The 27,484-nt window shown below is 47.6% G+C and overlaps 1 protein-coding gene across 1 annotated transcript in view; it reads right to left on the minus strand.

Annotated features, from left to right (window-relative positions):
• Positions 1-27,129, minus strand: part of heca (hdc homolog, cell cycle regulator) — a 188,422-nt gene extending 161,293 nt beyond the window's left edge. The window contains exon 1 of the mRNA XM_071683023.1: positions 26,030-27,129. Within this exon, the coding sequence (XP_071539124.1) occupies positions 26,030-26,769 (740 nt within the window). The 5' untranslated portion in view covers positions 26,770-27,129. The remainder of the gene's footprint in view (positions 1-26,029) is intronic.
• Positions 27,130-27,484: the final 355 nt, after the last annotated feature.

The following is a 27,484-nucleotide window of genomic DNA, read 5'->3' on the forward strand; positions in this document are numbered from 1 at the left end:
GAGAGCAGAAGAGGGTGTTTTGAAATGGTTTGGGCACATGGAGAGAATGAGTGAGGAGAGATTGACCAAGAGGATATATGTGTCGGAGGTGGAGGGAACGAGGAGAAGAGGGAGACCAAATTGGAGGTGGAAAGATGGAGTGAAAAAGATTTTGTGTGATCGGGGCCTGAACATGCAGGAGGGTGAAAGGAGGGCAAGGAATAGAGTGAATTGGAGTCATGTGGTATACAGGGGTTGACGTGCTGTCAGTGGATTGAAGCAAGGCATGTGAAGCGTCTGGGGTAAACCATGGAAAGCTGTGTAGGTATGTATATTTGTGTGTGTGGACGTGTGTATGTACATGTGTATGGGGGGGGGGGTTGGGCCATTTCTTTCGTCTGTTTCCTTGCGCTACCTCGCAAACGCGGGAGACAGCGACAAAGTATAAAAAAAAAAAAAAAAAAAAAAAAATATACAGTTGGCTCTTTCTCATAAGATGGAGTCAAACTCTTACTTTTCGACGGACTTTCGTTCAACACCTGACGATTGGTTTCACCCAGTGGTGGCTTTTCTATAGACTCTTTAGAGGAGTTGGGAGTCCAGGTGTAGAACTGGAAGATTACGACGCAAGAATACGTCCTAAAATGAGAGAGAGAGAGAGAGAGAGAGAGAGAGAGAGAGAGAGAGAGTCAAGTACATCATCCAACTGAAGGTCCAACAGTCTCAAGTAAACAGGTCAACGGTGTGAACAGCGGGTAAAAAAAATAAATGGCTTTGTCTAAGAGGCGTCAACAGACACACGCATGACCGTTACCTAATGCGACCCGAATCGCTCTGCTATGAATCATGTCTGCGACACAAAGGAGCCATCGGATCATGAAGGTGAGGCCTGCCGTCGTGTGACGCCTCGCCACAAACGACACCAACGACCAAGTTTGGTCGTCTCTACCGACACGACGGACGAGGCGAAGGAAGGAACTCCTTTCCCTGGAGTCTGGACAGACTCCTTCTTCTGCTCGTACGTAAGGGACGCACAGTTCAACCTGGAGTCTGGACAGATTCCTTCAGCTGTAAGGGACGCACAGTTCAACCCGAATACCTTAAAAGTAAGCAACGGTTGGTGGTATTCGCTCTTGTTTACGAGGCCATCCGACCTTCCTCAACGATCAAGTCTCCTGGAACCTTCCCCAGCAGCTCTGCCTCCACACGACTGTCAGGGGAGATAATGGTGGCTCTTAGGCAAGCCTGAGGACCCGCAAGAAAGGGGAAAAAAAGGGGGGGGGGGGCCATCTAAGCAATCACATTATCCAATGTACTTTAACTCGCAAGATTTTAATGTTCCAGTAGTAAAGAAAAAGATTTCCAGAGAACACATGGCTCCATTCCAGACCATTACCGAGCTTTCACTGGAGAGTATGGGGGAGTTTAAACGTGTGAAATCAACTTTCCAGACTCTGTTCGTGGTTCTGGACCGCCGGTTAGCTCATGATTGCGACTGATGTTGCTGTAGTCGGACACCGTTCCAGCGCGCCAGACCTCCTCCACTACCGCCACGTTGGGAGAGATTTTTCCAGACCGCCGAGCTCCCGCAAGCCCACCTAACCTTCCATGACTCTCTCTCTCATACTTCCAGAATGGACCGTTCCAGGACCCCTTACCACAGCTCTCTTGTTCCGCTCCAGCACCGTATCTGTACATCTCTCTTCAGCACCTACCGTAACCCCTACACCCCTACAATGGACTCCATACACCCACCACCCACCCTTCCAGGCACCTCTCTCACCATAGATTCCAGGACGCACCGAGATCCAGACACATCCATTTCGTATAATAATCTACCCTCGACAGCTGCAATACTCTCTCATAACGTCCACTCCACAGCCTCCAGGATGCCACCAAACCTTCCAGTTCCAGCGGACATTTCCTGAATGGGCAGATAGAGAGAGACCCATCCCATTCGTACTACAATTTACCCAAGATATCTGCAATTTTATCCATGCCTACCCACACAGCCGTTGCGACCCATCCAGACTTCCAGAGCTCTCTCTCTCTCTCTCTCTCTCTCTCTCTCTCTCTCTCTCTCACGCGCTTCCAGAATCTCCCTCCTCCCCCCTCACGTGACCTTGACGACTCTTTGTCTATCCGGCCTGGCAATCGATACCGCAGCAGCAGCAGCAGCAGCAGCAGGGAGAGCGGGACAAAAACTCTCTCGTCTCTCGGCAAGCGTCTTGAGAGAGTATTAATGGCTAGATGGTTCCTCCAGATAATTTAGTCCTTCTTTCAAGACTCTTGTGCATCTTCATTCTTTTGGTGTGCACGTGTGTACGTACGTGAGTGTGTGTGTTCGTGTGTGAGTGCATGTATGTGTGTGTGTGTGTGTGCGTGTTTCTCTTTTGTCTTGGGAAAGATTCTATAGGGTCCTTAGTAAGGTCCTGTAGGGCCCTTAGCGAGAGGGGTTGGGTAAGGCGGATCACAGCGTCCTCGAGGAGTCCTTGGCGGGGTTGACCGTGATCGCCGGCTGGGGGTCTTCCCCACCCACACACCCCCGACCCTCTGGAACACTGCCAAGGCGGATCACGGAGGAGGCGCTGAAGGAGGAGGAGTTATACTGTTGGAGAGATAGCGGCAGAAGAGAGGTAAAGAGGAGCTTCTGAAGAGTGGAGATGGGGACGCGGCGAGCAGCCTGGGATGGCTGAAGACGAAGAGAGGAGGTGTAGGTGGTCCTGAAGGAGAGGGTTGCGGCCGGAGGGACGGATGATGAAGTGGCAAGTCTCCGTCAGGATGGAGGAGGGATCAGCAGGAAGACGAGGAGGAAGAGAAGGAAGAGGAGAAGGCACTGGCTTCACAGATACTTATGGAAGGGAAGCTTGTAGAAGAGGCCGAGGTAGGAGAGAAAGGAAAAGAGACGAAAGAAATTGCAAGAGAAGATGAAGATGACTGGCACACGAGTAAAGGTGAGTCGACAATAAACATGTGGAGGTGTGACTAAGAAGAACGACTGGGAATGTTTAGCATAGCAATAAGTGTTGTCTTGGGAAAGAGAGAACAAGACGAGGAGGAAGAGAAGGAAGAGGAGAAGGCACTGGCTTCACAGATACTTATGGAAGGGAAGCTTGTAGAAGAGGCCGAGGTAGGAGAGAAAGGAAAAGAGACGAAAGAAATTGCAAGAGAAGATGAAGATGACTGGCACACGAGTAAAGGTGAGTCGACAATAAACATGTGGAGGTGTGACTAAGAAGAACGACTGGGAATGTTTAGCATAGCAATAAGTGTTGTCTTGGGAAAGAGAGAACAAAGTAAGAGTAGGAAATATGTCAGGGAAGGAATGGGTTGGTGAGAGAGAGAGAGAGAGAGAGAGAGAGAGAGAGAGAGAGAGAGAGAGAGAGAGTGGATGACGAGTGGTTCAGCTAATAAAGGACGAGTATGGGTTTTGGAAGTGCAAGACGAGATATGAAATGCCGAGAACAGAAGACAAAGGGAAACATCACACACGGACCCAAGGAACATGAACACGTCAGACCAAAGGGGGGAAAAAAAGGAGGGATAAAATCCTGTTGGCCATCCGCCTCCACAGACCGTACATCAGCGAGGTGGTGACGCGGGGTTCGAACCCTCGATGATAACATTTGCATATGTGACACATCTTCCACGGCACTGGCCATACAACACAGATGACACTTGGATCCTGGGAAACTTCCTGATTTACGGACAGAACCGTCGACCACTACCAACCACCACACACACTGTGGTGTGGAGACGACCATCCACCACCACACACTGTGGTATGGATACAGCCACCCCTCACGACACCGCATTTGTAAAACAATGAAAAACAGGACGCCATTACCAAATGACGTCCTAGCTACGTCTCTTCGTTGTATATCAACTGACTGTTATATTTCTCTCCTGTGTCTCCCCTGATGATGTGATTATTACAAGAAAGTGCACTTGGGAACTTAGAGTTTCATTTTCCCCGTGGACTCAATGGAATATACTTGATCACGTGCAAAACTGTGATCCTTTCCAATATATATATATATATATATATATATATATATATATATATATATATATATATATATATATATATATATTACAGTCTTTTTTACTTACGAACACACACACACACACACACACACGGGTCTCCCCAAAATAGGCAGTGGGGTGACCCGCACGGTGTTCTGGGATGGAGCGAACCCATACCTCGAAAACCCTCCGGCCAAGAAAGAAGACGCGACCAACGAAAATAAATAATGTTTGTGGACAACTGGGAGGTGGACCATGGAGAGGTGGTGGTGGGTGATGTAGACCTGTGCTGTAGCTTGGAGTGGGTGTAGCTTGACCAGAGTTGCAGCTTGGATTGGATGTAGCTTGACCTGTGCTGTTGCCTGGAGTGGGTGTAGCTTGGCCAGTGCTGTAGCTTGGAGTAGGTGTAGCTCGACCTGTGCTGTAGCTTCGAGTGTGTGTGAGTGTGAGTGTGTGTGTGTGTGTGTGTGTGTGTGTGTGTGTGTGTGTGTGTGTGTGTGTCGCTAGGGAAGGTAGTGTTGTAGGATGGTGAAGTCTGAAGTCACTTCAGGCTGCAGGGTAATGGGGAGGAGTGGGGGGGAATCGTAGACATCTGTTGTGTCTGAAGTCAGTAATCCAGCGGTGGGGAGTTACTGTGGTGGTGCATACAGTGCTTAGATCACTGCACGCTGTGCTTGAAGTCAGTGACTTCAGTGCTTGAAGTTACTGCTTTCATTGCATGAAAATCAATGCTTACACTGCATGAAGTCACTGACTTCAGTGCATGAAGTTACTGCTTTCAGTGCATGAAGTTACTGCTTTCAGTGCATGAAAATCAATGCTTACACTGCATGAAGTCATTGACTTCAGTGCATGAAAGTCACTGATTGCACTATATTAAGTCAATGACTTCAGTGCATGAAAGTTACTGCTTTCAGTGAATAAAAATAACTGTTTGCACTGCATGAAGTCAATGACTTCAGTGCATGAAGGCACTGCTTGCACTGCATGGAGTCATTGCTTTCAGTGCCGCCATCGTGATTTCAAAGCACTGGCCTGGCCCTGATCACTGTGGTGCACACATCCCTCCTAAGGTTTCACTTCTTAACCTTCTCTTCCACGTATACAGCGACTCAAGTTTTCTCCCCCCCAGCATTACAGGGTTTCCAGTGTTCCTTGTGCTTAATGTTTGCACAGTTTCATTTAAATTAGTTGAGAAGGCACGGGCAGCCAAGTCCCTTAACAAGGCCATCTCATTAACGTTATATATATATATATATATATATATATATATATATATATATATATATATATATATATATATATATATATATATATATATATATATTCTTATGAGTCCACTGGGAAAATGAAACACGATGTGATTATTACACGAAAGTGCACTTATCGTGTTTCATTTTCCCCGTGGACTCATATGAATATCTTGATAACGCGCAAAACTGTGATCCTTTCTAATATATATATATATATATATATATATATATATATATATATATATATATATATATATATATATATATATTCCTAGGAGTCCACGAGGAAAATGAAATACGATAAGGTGCCAAGTGCACTTTCGTGTAATAATCACATCAACCTGTGCTAAGTACCCACTTTATCGACCAACCCCTAGTGGTGGATGAACAGCTGGATTGACTGTGGACTGACTGCCGCAACCAGGATTCGAACCTAAGCGCTCGAACCTACGAAAGGGTGACGACTCCTCTGAAGGGAGATGTCTGGTTCAGTAATGCATACGGCAACAGAGATGGTTCTACCTCCCCCGGGATGTGGGGGTAGAGGACCACAGGTACGTCACCAGGTACGTCACCAAGTACGTCACCAGGTTACGTCACCTGGTACTTCAGGTATGAGACCAAGTAATTCACCAGGTACTTCACCAAGTACTTCACCAAGTACTTCACCACGTACATCAAGTACGCCACCAGGTACATCACCAGGTTCTTCACCACGTACGTAGCCGGGTACTTCACCATGTAGCTCTGTACAAGAAGACGTAAATACCACACCAAAACATCCACACTATGGAAAACGTTTAGGTATTTAGCACACACTAAAGAAATTCGATCGCTGAATCCACAGTGACACATACTACTGGATGGAAACATAAAAAGGCACATACTATCACACGTAACACACCAAGTAACGTCTACGTAACACCGTAACGTAGCAGAGGAGCTGATAGTCTCGTGGTTACGGCCAGTAAACTATGTTACTGATGACAGTGCAGCGTAATCCCCCACTTGAATTTGCACTATCATATTGTTCTGGCCCCTTCCTCCCTGACCTGTCATCTTCCTCCGGCCCCTTCCTCCCTGACCTGTCTCCCTCCCTCGGCCCCTTCCTCCCTGACTTGTTCCCCCACCCCAGGCCCCTCATCCCTGACCAGTTCCCCCACCCCAGGCCCCTCATCCCTGACCAGTCATCACCCCCAACCCCCCGCCTCAGGCCCCTCATCCCTGGCCAGTCATCGGCCATCTCCTCATCCTGTCTACACGTCCTCCTGTCCTACACCAACGCTCGCCCGTCCGTCCCACCACAGGAGATATCCAACCGTCGCCTCCGTCCGTCCGTCCAGTACCTATAATTAGTTTCACTTTCACCGCAGTCTACCCTCTGCCCTAACCTGCCCCTCCGTTCTCCCTCTTACGTCACCCCCACACATCCTTCCTCCCTCCCTCCTGCCCGCCACCTACCCACCCTCTTCCATCCTCCTACCTCCGCTCCTCCAACCTTCCCTCCCCTCCATGCAAGACAAGTGTCCTCCCTCCCTCCCTCCCAGATGCCCCGGATCTGCCCGACTGGGGGGTCGTAAGTGCTGTCGTTGCGACAGAAAGAGGTCGAGGTCTGGTCCAGGGATCATTTATAGCAATGGGCGACGGAGGCAAGGGCAGGGGAGCCCTGACGGCCCCTGCCGCCACCCCTCCCCCGCCCTCGCCAGGAAGTTGCGCAACCATCCTTATGTAGGTCTCCCATCTGGCCATCCACCACCCCGCCCCTTGCCATGCCCACGGGCCACGAGGATGGGAAGGAAGGGTCCCTGAGAATGATCCGAGAGGATGGGCCCTGAGAATTGACCGGGAGGACGAAGCCCTGAGAATGGATCGGGAGGATGGGGCCCTGAAAATGGACCGGGAGGACGGAGCCCTGAGAATGGATCGGGAGGATGGGGCCCTGAAAATGGACCGGGAGGACGGAGCCCTGAGAATGGACCGGGAGGAAAGGGCCCTGAGAATGGACCGGGAGGATGGGGTCCCTGAGAATGGGGCCCTGAGAGTACCCAAGAGGACAGGGTCCCTGAGAGTGGACAAGAGGACTGGACAGGGGCCCTGAGAGTGGACAAGAGGACAGGGGCCCTGAGAGTGAAGCGGGAGGACGGGGGCTCTGAGGAAGGACCCTGAGAATGAACACTGGGGGAAGGGGCCCCTGAGAATGAACCGGGAGGAAGAGGGGTGGCCCTGGCTGGCTGAAAGCAACTTGAACAATGTGCGAGATGAAGAACCTCGGAAAAAGGCTTGGAATTGGCTGGCGATGAATGAAGCCAAGGCTCGGTCGGCCGCTGATGCCTCCCGCCCCTCCTTCTCCAACAGGGTGGCAATACTCAACACCCCTAACCCGCACGTCTACCCCCCCAAACCCCAAGCGTCTAACAAGACTACTTACTAATGAACACAGTATTTCGAGACCTTCAGTTTCACGGGAGAATGGAGAAGGCTAGCAGTTGGCTCTCGACTTAGTAAGGGGGAAAATAGGAAATTTCACGGAGCGAAACTCCGGAATCCTTTGGAGATGCCGCCAAAAAAAAAAAAAAAATACAGCCAAATACAGTAAGTAATTCCTGATAAGACCCGCTCTTCTTTGTATCGGAGGCCCGTAGAGGAGGACATAATACAGAGACTAGGGCATAAAAAGTCTCTGATAGGCCATCTGGGCCCAGAACACACAGTGTCAGAGGTCAGCATTCACGGTTGATGCTACACACCACCACATCCACTCCCTCAAGACGCCAGCACACACACACACACACACACACACACACACACACACACTTTCCCACCTAGTGAAGGAGAGGGGCGGTAGATCCTACACATCCAAACGTTCATAGACCCAAGCAGCGAAGACGTTCTCCAAAGGAGAACCACATCAAGAGGCTCGCTCGGTTCCTCCCAATCCTTCCCACAGTAGTTCTTCCTGACACCCACTTACCTGTGTATAATTAACTAATTATGCTTTTACCTTCCCTACGTCATCAATGGTTGACGTTAAAAAGAGCATGACAGTTCTAAGCTTAAGGCTCCCCGACCCACCTCACCAACCCCCAACATACCACTGACGCAAACCACTTAAAATACCACCTTACTAATGACCGTAGCAATCCATGTACTGCGTTTAATTCTTCATTTAACAGATGAGAGAGTTGCCTACCGCATTTCTTTTTTGCGATTCGAGGCCTACGGTCGACTGAACATCCATCACCCAGAACGAAAAGTCTGCGAGCGCATCGCTTGCTTCCACTTGCCATGCGTTAACACACAATAAGGCGGACTGTAATTATGATGATTTAAGGCTAATTGAGAATCATTACGCCCCGTGATTAAGTTACTTGTTGCAACCAATTACAAGGGGAGGAGGGAAGGGGGGGGAAACCTTTCTCTGATTGCCCAATTGACGAGATAAATCAACCATCCCAAGGTGAGAGGGCACAGACACACGCCGGTAAGTGGCCAGCCATTACCAGCCACTTCACACGCCGCTCCATAAGGCTCATCTTTTCTCCATGGTACTGAAGAATTTTTCGTGTCGGTATACACGTGTGTCTTAGTATTATCATGACCAATCATTGTAGTGAGTCAGACCCAAAGGTTAATAATTCCCCTTCGCCCAATCCCAGGTTAATAATCTCCCCCTTCCCCACTACCAAGGTTAATTATTCCTCCTTGCCTAACCAGGTTAATAATTTCCCCTTCCCAATACCCAGGCTAATGATTCCCCTTTGCCCTACCCAGGTTAATAACTTCCCATTCCCTACCCAGGTTAATAATTCTCAATCCTCCTTCCCCTACCCAGGATTAATAATCCAAATTCTCCTCTTCCCAGGTTAATAATTCCCCCCTCACTCCCTACCCCTATTGTCTATCAGGTCCATCCAGGCACAACCCACCATGGTGATGCTGGTTCCGTGCATCTCACCACACTGACCCCTTCCTTACACTCCTCCGCAGAGCTCTTCCAGCATCACTCCTGCAGCAGATGTGACCCGTGCAAAGACGATCCTGCTCCTTCTCCTCCTCCTTCACCATTCAGAATCTAACAAGGGTCTCCGTTTCTCACCCCAAAACGGCGAGCGTCAGCATTTTCTTTCTATGTCTAGTAGTGTCCTTTCCTGGTCAAGGAATCGTTTATCAGATCAATCCACGGTTGTGACCCCTCACTGCTTGTTACCATGTATCACACACACACACACACACACATGACCAGCTATCGATAATCTACCTCCTTGTCTCCTCCCCCTCCCCCCCCCAACCACCCCCGGGGCCCAGGACAACCCGCCCTTGCGTTGCCTATCAGTGTGGTCAGTCCGGTCTTTGTTTACATGTCCTTCAAATCCGTTAGCCGGCGTCATTTCCGTGTTGGTGAGGGCGCCTCTACCGGACGCTTAGCCAACCACACACACTTCGTCAACAAGAACTAGCCTAGCCTCTCTCTCTCTCTCTCTCTCTCTCTCTCTCTCCAGCCTCGCTTTGTGAAACGCCGTCTCCAACATTTAATCTTTTTTTCTCCTTCCATTTATTACAAACGCTTAACCCCGAGACTCGAGTTCACCTCTGACACTCCATCCATGTTGAACAGTCAAAAGATACGATGACTCAATTTCTGTTTAATAGCCAACAGACACGATACCTCAACTACTACTGTTCAAGTCAAAAGAAAATGTACCTCTTATTAATATGCAACAGTAAACAGAAACGTACCTCCAGTACTGTTTTAACAGCCAACAAACAATGAACTCCAGTTCTGTTAAACTGCCACCAGATGCTAAACTCCACTACTGACTGTTAAACAGCCAACAGACACGGAACTCCGCTCATTAAAACTGGTAAAAACTAAATGCCAAACAATTTCTCTGTACAGAATACAATACAATGGTTCTGTGTTTTACATTGTTTCCATTCAATGAATGAAATGAATATTATAACAAATTCAATTCCTTCAATTTCTCAGCCGGCGACCGCGTTCCAGACTTATTTATACCTAATTCACAGAAAAACAAGATTGGTTTAATGAAAACTAAACACTGTACTCTATTTTTTCCGACCATACATTGTGTGTGTGTGTGTGTGTGTGTGTGTGTGTGTGTGTGTGTGTGTGTGTGTGAACTTTCCAAGAACAACAAATCTCACATCTACATATATATAAGACTTGGTGTTACCGGACTCCGCTTGCGCACAGATACACCGCGATTGGAGAAAAAAGAAAAAAGCTATGGCGAGGATGTGTTCTCATCAGTTGAAATGGGGTGCAATCTCATCAGAGAATTTATCTTCATAAGAGCACACCCTGTCCCTGCTACTGAATGTAGTGTAGCCATGGAGAACTCAGAAGCCCTAGGCCTAAGTAACATCAAGTCCCTTTCAGAAATGGAAGTCGTGATGCAATTCTAAATCAAGCAGTGGAAGAGAAAAGGCTTTAGAAAATTCAGTAATCATCAGTATGACTAACCTTAACTTTATCCCATTATTATGTTTAACTATTTATTCACAAGTTTTACAGCTGCCGCGTACGTACGAGTCACAACGACATCGTCATCATCATATTTAAAGAAAAATTATTCTATTATATTTCTGTCTTACGCCATCCATCCGTGCGGTGTTACGTAAGGCGACCACACACACACACACACACACACACACACACACACACACGCACGCGTTCCAAACCCAACCCTGGCGACAGACACGGCGAAAACTGCCGTACTTAATACCCTCCGACACCTCGACAGCTATTAATTCTAACATATATAGCGGTTCCGATCTTCCATAATAAGAGGTTGGGGTTTGATACATGACAAAAGAGGGTCAATGCAAGCGGCAGTAAAGGTTGACACCGAGGGAAATGGACTGGCGTCCAATTTCAACAAAGTTCAAAGAGTAGATTTACAGAGTTACCCAGGAGCTTATTTCTAAACGACACAATATATGTATTTGTTACTCTATTAACACTCGCGTGACACAATGATGTCTGGCTTCTGTATCTTAACAAAAATCCTCGTTGAAGGCAACGTATTTATTAGGAGGGTGATAACAATCCAGCCAACATAAATGGAAAAAAAAAAAAAGTTTATTATTGCAACAGAATAAATACCACTCGGCAACACCAACCATCATAATACTAGCCAGGATAAGACACTTGGTTCCCCGGGCCACGGTGGCAAAGCAAGTGCGTCTTAAGTTTAAAATCTCGATAAAAAAATACACAACACCAAGTCTCCCCCGACGCTTGCTTTTATGTTTTGAAAACCATTTGGTATGCGGAGGGTTTTTTTTTCTTTTTATTTCCACATGCAAAAATAAAGGCACCTCAGCGATGGCAGGCACACACACACACACACACACACACACGCCTAGCTAATCGATATCAAGGAACGATCCCTCCCTCCCTCCCTCCCCTCAACCCATGGCAATCAAATAATTTCGCATTCCTCCCGGAACACCGACCAACAACAGGTTGCGCTATTCATCAGTGTCCTCATCATGATGGTCTGGGCTCATCACCATCATCATTATGGTCTCCACACACACACCCCCACACCTCACACAGAGCCACAAACAGCCTACGTGGCAACCGCGCATCCTCGCTAACCTTGGCCGGTCCTGCTGTAGTGCGCAGTTGTGACCATGCCTCCGATTCCCCGACTCAAGCTCGGTATTCTTAGAAAAACGCTGGAATTCGAGTCATGCGAGGCCGATGGTATCCTTAAACGATGAAATTATTACAATTACGTTATTGTTAGATCTCAAATGACTGTATTTCCCCGAGACAGAAGCTGGTATTTCTGGGCAGCGTGCATGGAATCGAACACGCGAAGCCCCATGCCTAGCAAACAGCTTTTTTCTCATCAGAGTCGCCCCGCTGCATTTGATCGCCGAGAAAATGCGGTTACCTCACCATTCTGAGCCTTGTGCACTGCACCAGCAACGTCCATACCCTTACCATCCCAGCGTTCGAAAATAAGCTCTACAGCCCAGGGTCGGTCGGGCCGACGGCGGATTCAAGCGAACGCTAGCAAAACTTCTCGCAACTCAAACCTGTTTGTTGCATTCCGTTCCGTGTTTATATATGTATTAAACATTTTCTACCGTCTGTGACAAGTTTATATGTATTTCTAATCTCCGATGGTACGATGTGTATATATACATTCTTATAATCACGGCGAATAGAAGTGTAGGGAAGCGAAATACTACCGCTGTGTGATTGACATTTTACGTTTAGCTTTTCAGGTAAAAATTTATCATCGCGCGGGAACGTAAGCTTGATTTACCGGTTCTCTCCCCCGCCCTCGAACCCCTAAGAAAACTCCGCAGAACTGATCTCCTCCATCTGAACCAGTAATTCTTCATCTTACACTTGTTTTATTTACTGTATAACACCAAAAGAAGAAGCTGATTCAATCAGATTTACTAACAGCGGCAAAAAAAGATAATGATTTAAGTTGGAAAACAGCCAAAGGTCAGGACTCAGAATACAACCCGGGTAAAGAGGCCGAGTAACACGGGTATATGTCACCCCCCCCCAAATCCACTCCCCCCCCCCGGGGTGTTCGGACCTGGTGACCTGCAGTGTGAGGAGGGTGGCTGATATCCTGACCTGGTAAGACAAGAGGTGGTCATGCTGTGTGACCTGGAGGTGGTGACCTGAGTGATGTCTTCAATTTGGGTGCTGTATGATGAAGTGACCTGGTGAGCTGAGGTGTTCTTATGACCTGGTGAGATGATAAGTGTTCTAATGACCTGGTGAGCTGAGAGGTGTTCTTGTGACCTGATGAGCTGAGAGGTTTTCTTGTGACCTGGTGAGCTGGTGTTCTTGTGACCTGGTGAGCTGAGGCATTCTTGTGACCTGGTGAACTGAGGCATTCTTGTGACCTGGTGAACTGAGGCATTCTTGTGACCTAGTGAGCTGAGGCATTATTGTGACCTGGGGAGCTGAGAGACATTCTTGTGACCTGGGGAGCTGAGAGACATTCTTGTGACCTGGGGAGCTGAGAGGCATTCTTGTGAGCTGAGAGGCATTCTTGTGACCTGGGGAGCTGAGAGGCATTCTTTTGACCTGGAGAGCTGAGAGGCATTCTTTTGACCTGGAGAGCTGAGAGGCATTCTTTTGACCTGGAGAGCTGAGAGGCATTCTTGTGACCTGGGGAGCTGAGAGGTATTCTTGTGACCTGGAGAGCTGAGAGGTATTCTTGTGACCTGGAGAGCTGACTGACAATAATATGACCAGCTAGAACTCACAAGAGATGTGTTGCCCTGATGATGTGAATTGTCTGGTGACGTTAATGTCTTAGTGGAGTGAGTGAAGTGACACAATTAGGATTAGTCAATGATTTATATCTACGGTTTCTATTCTAGGAACCTCTAGACATTGGAGAAACCAAGGCCGAAACGAACGTTCTCTAATCTCAATAAATATACTGTACGTGGAATATTCTAGAATGACGACTTAACCCTCGGAAATAAATATGGGCGTTGTTGGTTCGAATCCCCGAGAGAGAGAGAGAGAGAGAGAGAGAGAGAGAGAGAGAGAGAGAGAGAGAGAGAGAGAGGCTCTCTCTTCCTTTTAATTTCCGCTCACCTCACTCGTCCTCCTCTCTCTCGTTCCTCCAGGGATCAACTCCCAATCCGACTCCCAATATATGTAAATGAATCCCTCCCGAAAAACTTTTCACTCCTTGTTCGAATCCCTACCGTCCCCATGTTGGGATACCCACTCTCTCTATAAAGTTCCCATCTCTGTAATTCCCACTTTAGGCACTCCCAGTTCAGGCCCTGCCTCAGCAACCCCATTCCGACCCAATTCCCGATCCGGTATTCCCTCCTCCGGCTACAGCATTCTAACTTTCATTCCTACTTCGACACTTTTTTCCGATTCCTGTTTCGTTGCTTCACTTCCGAGTTCCACTGAAGCATCGTTATAACTCTCACTTTCACCGTTAAATGCTCTAGACGTCTGCCGCCTAAGTCGGTCCCATCACTTTTGATTCCCATTTCGGGACCACAAATTTTCATTCCTACTTCGGCCCTTCTATCCGCCTCGATCATCGCTTCCGTCTATCCGGCTTTAGCCAATTGCGCCAGCCCTTTCCTCCCTAACCTATCCTACCAGTCCATGACTTCAGCCACAACGCCGCTTACCTCGGAGAATGTCAGCCAGTGACCTGGTAATACCAATTTCACCCTTGTCATTCCAATTACATGCTGCCAATTCTAGTACAGAGCTCCTCCTCCTCCTGGTCTCCACCCAGACTAATAATTTCGCTTTCCAAATAAGAAATTTGGCTTATGGCTTCCGGCAAATGTATTTTCGTGGACTCCGACTCATGCAAGTCCGTCCGTAGCCAACCGTGACCTCGAGTTAGGACTGGTAAGTTCACTACCCAACTCACCCAAATTTCGTATCGTCCACAAGAACGTACGTGTGTGTGTGTGTGTGTGTGTGTGTGTGTGTGTGTGTGTGTGTGTGTGTGTGTGTGTGTGGATTCTTACTTATAAGCATGTGTGTGAGAAATACCGAAGTGAAACAGATGAATTTGTATGTGGCATTTAAGGATCTGGAGAAAGCATATGATAGGGTTGATAGAGATGCCTTGTGGAAGGTCTTAAGAATATATGGTGTGGGAGGAAAGCTACACGAAGCAGCGAACAATTCTATTCAATGGAGTAAGGTTTGTGTACGAGTAGCGTGAAGGTTGGTCTGCGGCAAGGCTGTGTGATGTCACCATGGCTGTCTGCTTAACGTTGTTTATGGATGGCGTGGTTAGGGAGGTAAATGCGATAGTCTTGGAAAGAGGGGCGAGTATGCAGTCCGAGAAGGATGAGAGGGCCTGGGTAGCAAGTCAGTTGCTATTGGCTTATGATACAGCACTGGTAGCAGATTCGAGTGAGAGACTGCAGAAGCTGGTGACTACATTTGGAAGGTACATTTGGAAGGGTGTGTGACAGGAACAAGAATATCATAAGAATAATAAGCATGGGCTATAGATAGGGTTGTGCGGAGGAGGGTGGATGTGTTGGATATGAAATGTCTAAAGACAATATGTGGTGTGAGGTGGTTTGATCGAGTAAGTAATAAAAAGGTAAGAGAGACGTGTGGTAATAGAAAGTGTGGTTGAGAGAGCAGAAGAGGGTGTGCTGAAATGGTTTGGACATATAGAGGGAATGAGTAACGAAAAGTTGACATAGAGGATACATGTCAGAAGTGGAGGGAACAAGGAGAAGCAGGAGACCAAATTGGAAATGGAATAATGGCGTGAGGATGGAGTGAAAAAGATTTTGAGCGATCGGAGCCTGAACATGCTTGACAGTCAAAGTTGTGCAAGGGATTGAGTGAATAAGAACGATGTGGTATACTGGGATGGATGTATTATCAGTGGACTTAACCAGGGAATGTGAAGCGTCTGGGGTAAACCATGGAAAGGTCTGTGGGGCCTGGTTGTGGATGGGAAGCTGTGTTTTCAGAGCATTACATAAGCCAGCTAGAGAATGGATGAGCGGATGATGTGACCTTTCTCCATCTGTTCCTGACGTTAAAACGCTAGACCGTGAGTCGACGATCAAGCATGAAAACTAAATATAATATATATATATATATATATATATATATATATATATATATATATATATATATATATATATATATATATATATATATATATATGTATGTATGTATGTATGTATATTGTATTATACTTTGTCGCTGTCTCACGCGTTAGCGAGGTAGCGCAAGAATACAGACGAAAGAATGGCCCAACCCACCCACATACATATATATATATATATATATATATATATATATATATATATATATATATATATATATATATATATATATATATACATATATATATATATATATGCTGTCAGTGGATTGAATCAAGGCATGTGAAGCGTCTGGGGTAAACCATGGAAAGCTGTGTAGGTATGTATATTTGCGTGTGTGGACGTGTGTATGTACATGTGTATGGGGGGGGGGGGGGGGTTGGGCCATTTCTTTCGTCTGTTTCCTTGCGCTACCTCGCAAACGCGGGAGACAGCGACAAAGTATAAAAAAAAAAAAAAAAAAAAAAAAAAAATATATATATATATATATATATATATATATATATATATATATATATATATATATTATACCTGTCGCGGGTACTAGTGTCCACATTAAGGTTAGGGGCGTCCTGGGAGGGAAAGGCGAAAAAAAATGTCACCCGTTTTCTAAATGAAGACGGACTTGTGTCTTGAGGAAGACAGATGGAGTGGAGAGGAGGAAGGTGGTTGGCCCCTGGCAAACACAGGGAGGGTAGACCACCACAGCCCAGCTATGGTAGGGGGACTGAAAAATTTCTCCCACCTTGCACCTCTCTCTTCCTCCTTTAAATATAAGTATACCCTGCTATTTCCGGTTTACCGTGTATTTCGAATTCAATTCAGGATTCCTTCATTGACTTTAAATGAGTAATGTCTCCCTGGACATTTAAAAGGCAATTAACTCTGTGTCGACTTCCCGAACCTAATTCATTATAAATCTTGAATCTGGACTCTAATTAACGCCTTCGTAAATGACCGACTCTCATCTGTACACAAGACCATACAACCAACTTCTGTATGGTAATCCTCTTCACTGTTAACGGGTTGTGTGTGTAGCGTACAAGACATATTTCTGATGATTCTTCTTCTTTTTAATCTGAAATTAACGTGCCATAATCAGCGATGAACACTCGTACATATGTATGTCTCAAAAGTACTCTTGTTAGGCGTCTAGCTAGTATACAGGGGCAACCATACACGTTATCCAAGGCCATACACAGACAGACACTATCGGCTTGGCTACTCCATACACGATGCTAGTTAGTATGTTAAAAATAGCTTCGTTAAATTGGTTATAACCCAAAACAGGTCATGACGCGTAGTCCCAGAACCCAAATACGTCGGTAATGAGTCGGTACTATAAGAGTAATACGATACAAATATACTCCGGTTTCAAAGACATCAAACTAAACCAATTCAATTTTACATTTGATTATGCAACCGAGAGTTAACGGAGGCTCGGCCCGACCTTCGGAACACCACACCTACATTCCTCTCTGCCCCCCTGGTGATGCCCAGTCCGGTTTTTTGCCTGAAATATCGATAACTCGGCTTTGGCGATTTTCGAGACATGATATGTTACTTTAAATTCACCTCACGTCGGCTTTAGAGGCTCTTCTCCAGCCCCACCACAGTTAGGTGTGAGCCCGAGCTGAACTGCACCTTCTCTCTGGTAAATCAGGCTGTTGGAAGCAGCAGCCGTTACTTGGAGGCCGCTAATTTGTAGACATTTTTAATGCATTTAATAGAAATTTGGCCATTTTTTTTTCTATCCCCTCTCCCCAGAGCGCGGCGCGAACCGTGTTGCTGATACTTCAAACACTGAGGTACATGTCCACGTAAATGGTGATGATCGTAAACTGTCGTTTAATTCTAGTGTTTTTTCACGAGACATAAACAGCAGAGGCACGAGTCAGTCCCCCTGGGGAACACATTTCTTTCCCCTCGGCCAACAGAAACTCACACATCTCCTGCCTGAACTTAGCACCTGCCTGGTATGGTTGATACGGCACCAGAGGCCACATTTCTCAACAAAGTCCCGGCATGAAACCAGCCATAATTACGTCATATCTATCCTCTTTGTTTCGCAGCTTTTCTTTTATCATAGCTCAACCCACCTGAGCCAGAGGCGCGGTTGTGCTAGCTTACCAACTTAAACCTAGCTGGTTCTAACCACATCGAACATTCATTTCATCAAGTTCACCAGAGGGACGGTGGACCGATCATCCACTCTTTACTGGGCCTCCTGCAGCTTCAAGGCTGCGCTACATCCATTAACAGGGAAAGATGACGAGTAAGCAAATCCTTAACCAGACTGAACACATTTTGGTCCACAGACGATGATAAAACTTCGCCAAAAGTGACTTTTCGTCTGCGGTATCACCCGAAGCAAGCGGAGTCCTCATATACATTAATTTTCCTTGTATATCTGAGCTTGGTACCTCTATGTTATGTCAATGCATCTAAAAAGCTATAAGCTTTGAAATTAAAATCAAACCCTTTAGCAAGCTACAAAAACTGGGAGTAATGCTAACAGCATGCTTAAAAACATCAGATAAGCTGCATATTAAGCATAATACCCCAGGGATAAGCTGACAAAAAAGGGGTTTGTAGGGAGCAGGTGTGTTAGGCATCATTAATATTCAGTACTGTAGCAAAACCTGGAAGCAAACACCCTCTCCCTTTCTCTCTGTCTGGACGTGGCTGTGACACTGCCAGGCTGGTTGGCGTGTTAATCAAAAATGGGGCAAAAGCCTTTTTTTTGATGTGCCAATTACCTGTGTGTGTGTGTGTGAACTTATGCCATTTTCGCCCGTCTGTTGGCGTGATCACATCGCCATAGCCAGGTCTCTTCGGCAGGAGCCACCCATACAACTGACAGGTCATTAAAAACCAGTCCATTGTATTTCCCCGAAGAAGGCAATTTTTTTTCTTCACTCCGAACATCAATATGAAGGAAATGTGCGAAGGTTATAATGAGCCTCATTATACCAGCCATCATTTCGGGTAATGATGTATAATGAATATTAGGTATAACGTATGACCGGGAGTCGTTACGGAACTCCACCAGCCAGCGTCATCCTCGTCCTCCTCCCTCCGTAAGGGGATGTGGTCGACGGACACCCGTCCTGGTATCGGTTAGCCCGGCGCACGGTGCGTTGCGTTGGATCGCGTCACTCGATGTACTCACTGGTGGATGTCCGAGCAGTCATAATCCAGTCATCGTGTCAGGGGTGTGTCAAAATATATATACATATACCTAAACACATAGAAGTATATAATATATATATACCCAAGTATCTCCTGCGTGTCGTGAATAAAAGAATGAAGGAGGACAGGAGTGGGAGCTGGAAATAGTCCACCCCCCTTTTCTGTATTATTGCCTTCCAAAGGAAAAGAACGGTGGAGGGAATAACGCAAGGAAATTTTTGGCTTCAAAACCTTAAGTCATCTGTTGCTAACGCTACCTCGCTGGGATGGGAAACGGCTAACAAGCATATCTGTGAGAGAGACAGAAGATGGGTATGTTTGATAGCACAGTTATTCCGACAGTGCTGTATGGAGGCTTTTTTTTTTTTTTTTTTTTTTTTTGGCTGTCGAGACAAAAGAACGGAAGAGGATGGGTGTGTTGGGACGAAATGCTAGAGGTCCATTTGCGTAGGAATGACATTGGTCAAGACATGTATGGTAGCCAGCGGAGTGAGACAGAGCGATGACCAGGTTGGCTGAGACGGTGTGGACACATTGAGAGGATGAGTGAAGAGAGACTTAATAAAAGGATTTCTGTCAGAGGTGGAAGGAACAAAGGGAAGAAGAGACAGACAAATATAAAAAGATGGAAGTCAAAAAGGCTTTGAGTCACTGGGGGGTTTGAATACTGAGGAAAGCGAGATGCGTGTGTGGGATAGAGCGAATTGCAACGATGCGGTAAGCAGGGGTCGACGTGCAGTCCATTGGCTGAAACAAGACGTATGGAGCAGTCACAGGAACTCACGAAGAGGTCTGTGGGGGCAACGCTGTGATTAGGTTCTGAGGTGGCTTTGGTGCATTATTACATGACAGATAGAGAGACGATGTGAGCAGAAGTGGCGCCGATCTTCGACTGTTCCTGGCGCTATATGGCTAACAAGGCAAAGGGCGAACAAGTAACATATAAACAAGAAGAAAGGGGAACTTAAACACTTAAGAGAAAGTTCAAAAATGAGCAAAGTTTAGGAAGTTCGCGAGATCGTGTCCATGGTCAACAGTGAAGAGGAACTTTATTTTTTCTAGGAGTGTGGATGACTCTTGGGAAGCTACGCTGTTTAATTTCAGACCACCAGGGAAATATTTCAGAGGATGAGGAGGATTAACGTAGAGAGAGAGAGAGAGAGAGAGAGAGAGAGAGAGAGAGAGAGAGAGAGAGAGAGAGAGAGAGAGAGAGAGAATTTCAGAGAAATGAGACATTTTCGACGAGGGGGTTATGCCCGGAACTCGAGGGAAGAGAGAGAGAGAGAGAGAGAGAGAGAGAGATTACCTGGCCAAGGAGTTGGAGATTCGAGGTGTAAAGAGAAAGATTCCAGGCGATGAAAGCAGACTACTTCATCAAGGAGGGAAGATTTTCCGTCTCTCTTTTGAGGGCAAGACAAAGAGTTTTTCAGACGGGTCTGATGATTTCAACAGAGAGAGAGAGAGAGAGAGAGAGAGAGAGAGAGAGAGAGAGAGAGAGAGAGAGAGAGAGAGAGAGCCAAGGAGACGAGATTAGGTTATCAGAGGAAGGCGGAGGCGCGGGTGGGCGAGCGAGGGAGTATGTTGACCAACACGACTAATACAAATGAGTACATGGTCGTCGACTTGAAGATTCCCCTCCTCCCCTCTCCCCTACAGAAGGAGAAGAAGAGGAAGTGGGAGGAGGAGGAGGAGGAGGAGGAGGAGGAGGAGGAGGAGGAGGAGGAGGAGGAGGGAAAGGGAAAAGAGGATGGAGTGGGGGAGGAAGAGGAAGAATAGGGGAGGAAGGAAAAGAGGGATGGGGAAAGGAGGAAGAAGTGTGGAGGAAGAAAGGAAGAAAGACAAGAGGAGAAGGAGGAGGAGGAAGGAGGAGGAGGAGGAGGAGGAAGAGGAAGAGGGAGGCGGAAGGCGCTGAAGATGTAGGAGGTCGAGATACATGTGTGTAGAGAGAGAGAGAGAGAGAGAGAGAGAGAGAGAGAGAGAGAGAGAGAGAGAGAGAGAGAGAGAGAGGAGTTACCGAGCCAGTACTTACGGGACTGTAGAGCTTGGAGATGAAGAGCTAAGGGCTACATAGCTGAGCTGCACGATAATGTGAAAGGAGATGAGCTACTAAGCTAACGACTAAGGAGCTCAGCTATAGAGACAACAGCTAGAGATCTGAGCTACAGATCTAACAGAGGGACGAGCTAGAGCCAAAAGCTACAAAGCTAGAAAAAAACTACAGAACAAAGAGTTCCGGCACTAGATGCTAGAGCTAGGTCATAGATCTATATAGAGCTAGAAGCCAAAGATGGGAGCTACCGAGATGGAAGCTAAAGCTAAAAGAGCTTTATCGCTAGAAGCAACAGACAGGAACAACAGAGCGTGGAGCTCAAGTGCGAGAAGAAGCAACAGTCAGAGGCAAATAGACATGAGTGGCTCTGTGCAGCAGCCACCCAGCCACGGGTTATGTAAGGGTTGCTTGCGACGGCGAGCGAAAAAGAGAGGGCTTTCACAGAGTCCAGATGTGTGACGGGGACATGGGCTCCACTGACGGGCTCCACTGACGGAGGCAAGGGAGAAGGGAGGGAGGGGTGGCGGCAGGGAGGCAAGGGCGAGGGAGGTACAGAGAGCCAGGGTTGACGGATGAGGGAGGCAGCAAGAGGCAGAAGGAAGTAGGAAGGGCCATGGGTGAGGAAGAGGGAGTTATGGACAACCAAGAGAGGAGCCCGAGACAAACAGAGTCAAGGGAGGTGACACAGGGAGAAAGGGAGCACAGAGAACAACGAGGGAGATTAAGACGAGAGGTGAAGCAGGGAGAGGCAGGGTAGGGTGAAAGAGGGTGAGTATAAGAAAGACGAAAGATGGAGAAGGTGAAACAGGGACATTGATATATATGACTGGCGAGCTTTAGCACCATACAGAGGGAGAGGGTTAATCTGGGAAGATACAAACTCGAGTGACTGTGAACTACAGAGAACCAGTAGGGTTGTGAAGCAAGATGGCTGAAACATGGAGCCCACTTCAGGGAAGTCATGAAACGGGGATGAGGTGGGGGAGGGGAGAGTTGAAACTTGGTGGGTTCGTGCTGAGAACCAGATACTGAGAATCAGGGAGAAGCTCAGAGAACCAGGAAGAAGCACAGAGAACAAGAGAGAAACTCAGAACCAGAAAAAAGCTCAGAGAACCAGGAGGTAGTTTTCAGAGAACCAGAGAAGCTCAGAGAACAAGAGAGAAGATCACGAGAACCAGATAGAAGTTCAGAGAACCTGGGAGAAGATCAGAGAACCAAAGAGCTCAGGGAACCAGGGAGAAGCACAAAGAACCAAAGAGAAACTCAAGAGAACCAGAGAGAAGCTCAGAGAAGAAGGGGTAGTTCACAGAACCAGATAGACTATAGTTCAGAGAACCTCGGAGACGCTCAAAGAACCAGGAAGAAAATCAGAGAACCAGAGAGAAGCTCGGAGAACGAGGGAGATAGGCTCCAAGTACAAGGGAGAACAAAGAACCAGCCTTTACCGAGGTGATAGTGAGCCGGGAATTTGTGGTTGGGTCTTGCATGAACTACACTGATGAAGGAGGGGAAGGTGTGAAGGAGGAGGAGGTGTGATGAAGGAGGGGAAGGTGTGATGGAGGAAAAGGTGTGATGAAGGAGGGGGAAGGGGTGAATGAAGAATGAAGTGAAAAAGGTGAGAAATATACGGATTAGAAGGGAACCCGTGAGGTGTGCTGACTAGTTCCTGACAAAGGTGATTCTGATAAAATAGAACCAGTTACTTAAAGGAGAGAGAGAGAGAGAGAGAGAGAGAGAGAGAGAGAGAGAGAGAGAGAGAGAGAGAGAGAGAGAGAGAATACTTGAAAAGGTGTTATAAACATAGTGGCAATAAACGTGCTTTCCAATACGTGTCCATAAGGGAATTACAAGAGGTAATTCAAGTGTGAGAAATGATGCCGTAGTGACATGAAATTAAATGAAATACTGCTGAGGGTCATCACTATCCTGATATTCTACAGAGATGAAACTAAAAACAATAAACTAACATTTAACTAACATAAAAAGAAATGAAACTGCAATACTAGCATTAAACATGAAACACAATATCATGATGAAGAAACTTTGATCGAGTGGGGGGAAGCAGAGGTTCTCCTGGGAGGGTTATTGAGTGAGGGCTGCGGTGTGGCAGGTCATATGAGGAGGACTGGTGACGTAAACAAAGGGAAATGAGACGAGATGAACCTGGCGGAGGAAATGATTGGGAAGAATTCGCGTGGTTAGGATTCCTTCACTTGCGAAGGATATGAGCTGCTGCTACTTCAGTACTTACAATCCTACCGTAGTGAAGGAGTTACTGTACGTCCTGCCATAATGAAGGATATGAATTACTGTGTTTCCTGCCATAGGGATGGATCTGAGTAACTAGAATCCTGCTACAGTGAAGGATTCGAGTTACTAGCTTCCATACCACGGCGAAGGATTCAACCTGTTAGATTCCTGCCGTAACGAAGGATTCCATGTGTTGCATTCTCACTTACCCATGTTGATATGGCACTTCAGAGGCAATGGGAATAGGACTCAACCTTCCACACATTGTACAGAAATAGCACAGTACATTCCAACTGTCGGAGAAATGGCATTTGAACTTCCTAACCCTCGGGGGACGACACTATATCTTCCAAGCGCCGAAGAAATGGCACTCCACCTTTAAGACTCTCCGGACACGACCCACCACCTTCTAGACGACACAGAAAAGGCATGACACCTTCCAGACACCACCTGAGAAATGGCATGGTAGCTTCCAGATGCTACAGAAATGGCATGACAATTTCTTAGTTCCACAGACATGACATAATTTCCAGGTCCCACAGTAATGGCATAACACCTTTCAGGCTCAACAGATATGACATAACACCTTCCAGGGCCCCACATGAAATAACACGACACCTTTCAAGCCCCACGCGAAATGACATGGCATCTTCCAGACGTCATGGCCATGACACGGCACCTTCCAGGCCCCACATGGAATGGCATGGAGCCTTCCAGAACGTGCATAACGTGACCTGATAGATTTGTCACGGACCAATCGGTGAGTTGTCCGCTCTCACACACACAATTCAGGATTACAGGGAGTCGAACCCACGGTCTTCTATATATTAAATGAGAACATGGAGATAGTCCGTGGGAGTCATGATACATAAGAACTGAGAACTTCCCAGTGGTGAACATGATGGTGAGAAACCCTTTTTCTCGAGAAGAACGCCTTATACTTAGATTCAAGCACTTCTTGTTTACTTACGGGGCGATGTCCCCGCTGCATCATTCAAAATCATATGCCTTGAGAAGTGGAAGAGAACTCATGATTTTGAGACACGGTGGAGACAGTGGACGAGATACCTTTTTCCTCTGCAAGAGACTTTTTGTGGTGCGAGACAGTTGTGTGATGGGGACTACCTCATGAGGAGTGTGGATGAGGGTGTCCATTACTGGAAGGCCGAGTGGATGAGGGTATTGACAGCGGGAGGCCAAGTGGGTGACGGTAGCCACAGTGGGAGGCCAGATGGGTGAGGGCCACACTAGAGAAAGCACTTCAGGTCGTTGTCTAAACATCGGGTTCATGGCGAAGGGAAGTGACTCATGATGAGGTGACACGAAAAGACATGACTTAGGTATATCATGAGGAGGAGGAGGAGGTCACAATGTGAAGGAGAAAGAAAGTGAGAGAGAGAGAAGGGGATGACAATAATACAGACCACAGGGGAGGGACGGACATAACCTCAATACAGAAGAGATAAAGGCTATGTGCTTTGGGAAAAGTAGATGGCGATTATGGAAATGTCTCGTAGTGTCGATGGCACACGAGAAAGCTTAATATCTAGAAGGAAATGATGAATCAGCTCCGCACGATCGCAATAACAAGGAAATCATGAGAACCCCAAGATATCATACATGCGGTAAGCATGAGAGCGGGATCCAGCCAGCGAGTCTGTTACTACATCACCCAAGAGAGACACGTTCGTGCTCCTGGTAGCCTGGAACGCTTTACGAAAAGAAGAGAAGCGGAGTATAACGAGGAGGTGGGGCGAGGAGCACGCGGCCAGGGGTGGGACCCACCAGGGTACTGAGGGCAAGTACAATAAGGGTACACACGGGCAGGTATAATAGGGGTACACACTGGATAATGATGGCAAATAAGGCGTAGAATAGGGGGTGTGGGCCACTCCAGGATAACGCTCGGTCAATGGGTGTTGTGTTGTGGTGAACCAACAAAACTAGCTCAAGCCTCTAGTGGCTTAGAGTACCAGAACTCTTGATCAGGCGGCGTTTAAAGTACTTAAACTCCTGACCAGTCGGCGTTTTAAGAACCTATATTCCTGACCAGGAGGAGTTTAATGTATTTGAGCTCCTGATCAGAAAGCATTTGGAGGACCTAAATTCTAGAGAACGAGAAGTTTAAAGCACCTAAAATCGTAACACCAAAGGCGTTTGAAGTATCCAAACGTTTTCCTATTCATAAAGAGTTTGAAGGACCAGCATTCCAAGTGAGGAAGCGTTACAACAAACATGTACCTCCTACGATAGGTCTTTACCCCAGCATCGATCGATCCAGTTCCGGGCCATACTCTTTCCGAGCAGTTTCTAAGAAACATATGACGCTGGTTACCCGGTAACACCAGCAGCCAGCGGTGTGCCAACACCACACGTCACACACTGTCAAGGCCAACGAGCGAGACAGTGGGAAAGTCGTGTTTGACAGTGCCAAGCAACTGCAACACACAGTACACGCAATACAAGCAGAGATTCAAATAATACAGACATTGAGAATAAAAGAGATACATAATTAAAGGGTGTCCCCCAACATGGATTATACAGTGTGAACTTGGCAACGCTCGCATCGCCCTTATGTATGTGTGAGTGTGGCCAAGAACAACAGGTGGGAACACTTTTCATGCACGTGAGGACTCATATTTACCTGCTTCTGTCGGAGAAGAAGTCTCTGGATCTCCGCTTGCCTGGGGCGGCATGGTGAGGACTGGTGGGGGCGTCGGAGGGAGGCGAAGACCCCGTGGAGGAGATGGAGTTGTTCCGGTGACGCTGGCACGGCTGGCCAGGGATGTCTCCGGCAGGGGTCGAATTGAGGCTAAGAACTGTATTGTTGTTGTTGTTATTATTGGGGTTATTGTTATTGAGGGTCCCGGCGCCCACCGTCACCAGCGCGGGCTTCTGGTTCTGCCGATTCTTTTTCTTCTTTTTGGTTTTGTTTTCATCGTCTGATTCGGTAGGCGGCGTCCAATCAAGGTCTTTGCGGAGGTGTCCGCGATTACACAGGCAAGAGCACGCCCTGTAGGCCAGGTCATAGCCGCGCTTTGTCCACAAGTTCTGCAGACGTTGCTTCTCCGACCAGGAGCGCGCACGGCCGCACGATCTGAGGAAGGCCAGCACGTGCGCCTCCCACGCCGAGAAGCACTCGCCGTGCATGAGGGTGCCTACCGTGCAGTGCTCGTTGTTACAATGGACGCGGACACAACCCGTAGGCGAGTCGAGGTTGATGGGCTCGTAGCCCCGGAGACAGCCGCAGGCCAAGGGCACACAGCAACGGGTGGTGGTGACGGCGTTGTGGGCCTCGATCACGCCGGGGTCCAGCAGGGGCAGCTCTGCTCCCCCAGCTCCCCCGCCCGTGTTGTGCCGCTGCCGCTGGGGCATCTTAACCATCTGTCCACCGTCTTGAGGTTTTCGGCTCTTGGGAGGGTGGGTTTGGGGGGTGTCACAGTAAAGTGTCTTGAGTCTGTCTGTCTGCTGTTCTAAGGTGTCTGGTGCGAGCAGCTACGAGTCTGCTGCAGCCGCTGTCCTCCTCCTCCGCCTGCCAGCTCTGCGTGGAGTGTCATCCACTCTCGGACCTCGCAGTCACTTCGGTCACAGCCCCGCTCCGTCCATGTCCCTGGGTCGTCTCCGTGACAGACACTAACTGGCTGGCACTACCGCTGCGTCGCTGGCCGCTGCCACTTCAGGCTTCACAAGTCTTCCATTCTAGCTCTCTTGTCGCAACCGACTTGGCAACTGGAACTGACGGTTACAAGCGCCTCTGTTTTGGTGCCGTGGGAGGCGGGGCTTATCCCGCGCGAGAAGGGGTAGGGCGAATTCTTCTCGTCCATTGGCCGGTGAGATCTCGTAGGGCGGGGCCTAGTGCCGGTTCAGCCTCTGATTGGTTGGCCCTTGACGACATAACATTACCACGTGGCTCATTCGATTCCACGGTCGCGATAACCACTTGATTTATGCCAATTGATGGTGTTCTATCACCACATAACTAATGCACGTACGAAGAGTACGTAGTACATATTATTCTACACATCCGGTCATCGATTCCCAAGAAAATCCTCCGCCAAACGAGTCAATTTCGCCCGTGAAGCTGGCCCGCAGGACTTGC

This window comes from Panulirus ornatus, chromosome 3 (assembly GCF_036320965.1).
Source record: "Panulirus ornatus isolate Po-2019 chromosome 3, ASM3632096v1, whole genome shotgun sequence".
Lineage (NCBI taxonomy): Eukaryota > Metazoa > Arthropoda > Malacostraca > Decapoda > Palinuridae > Panulirus > Panulirus ornatus.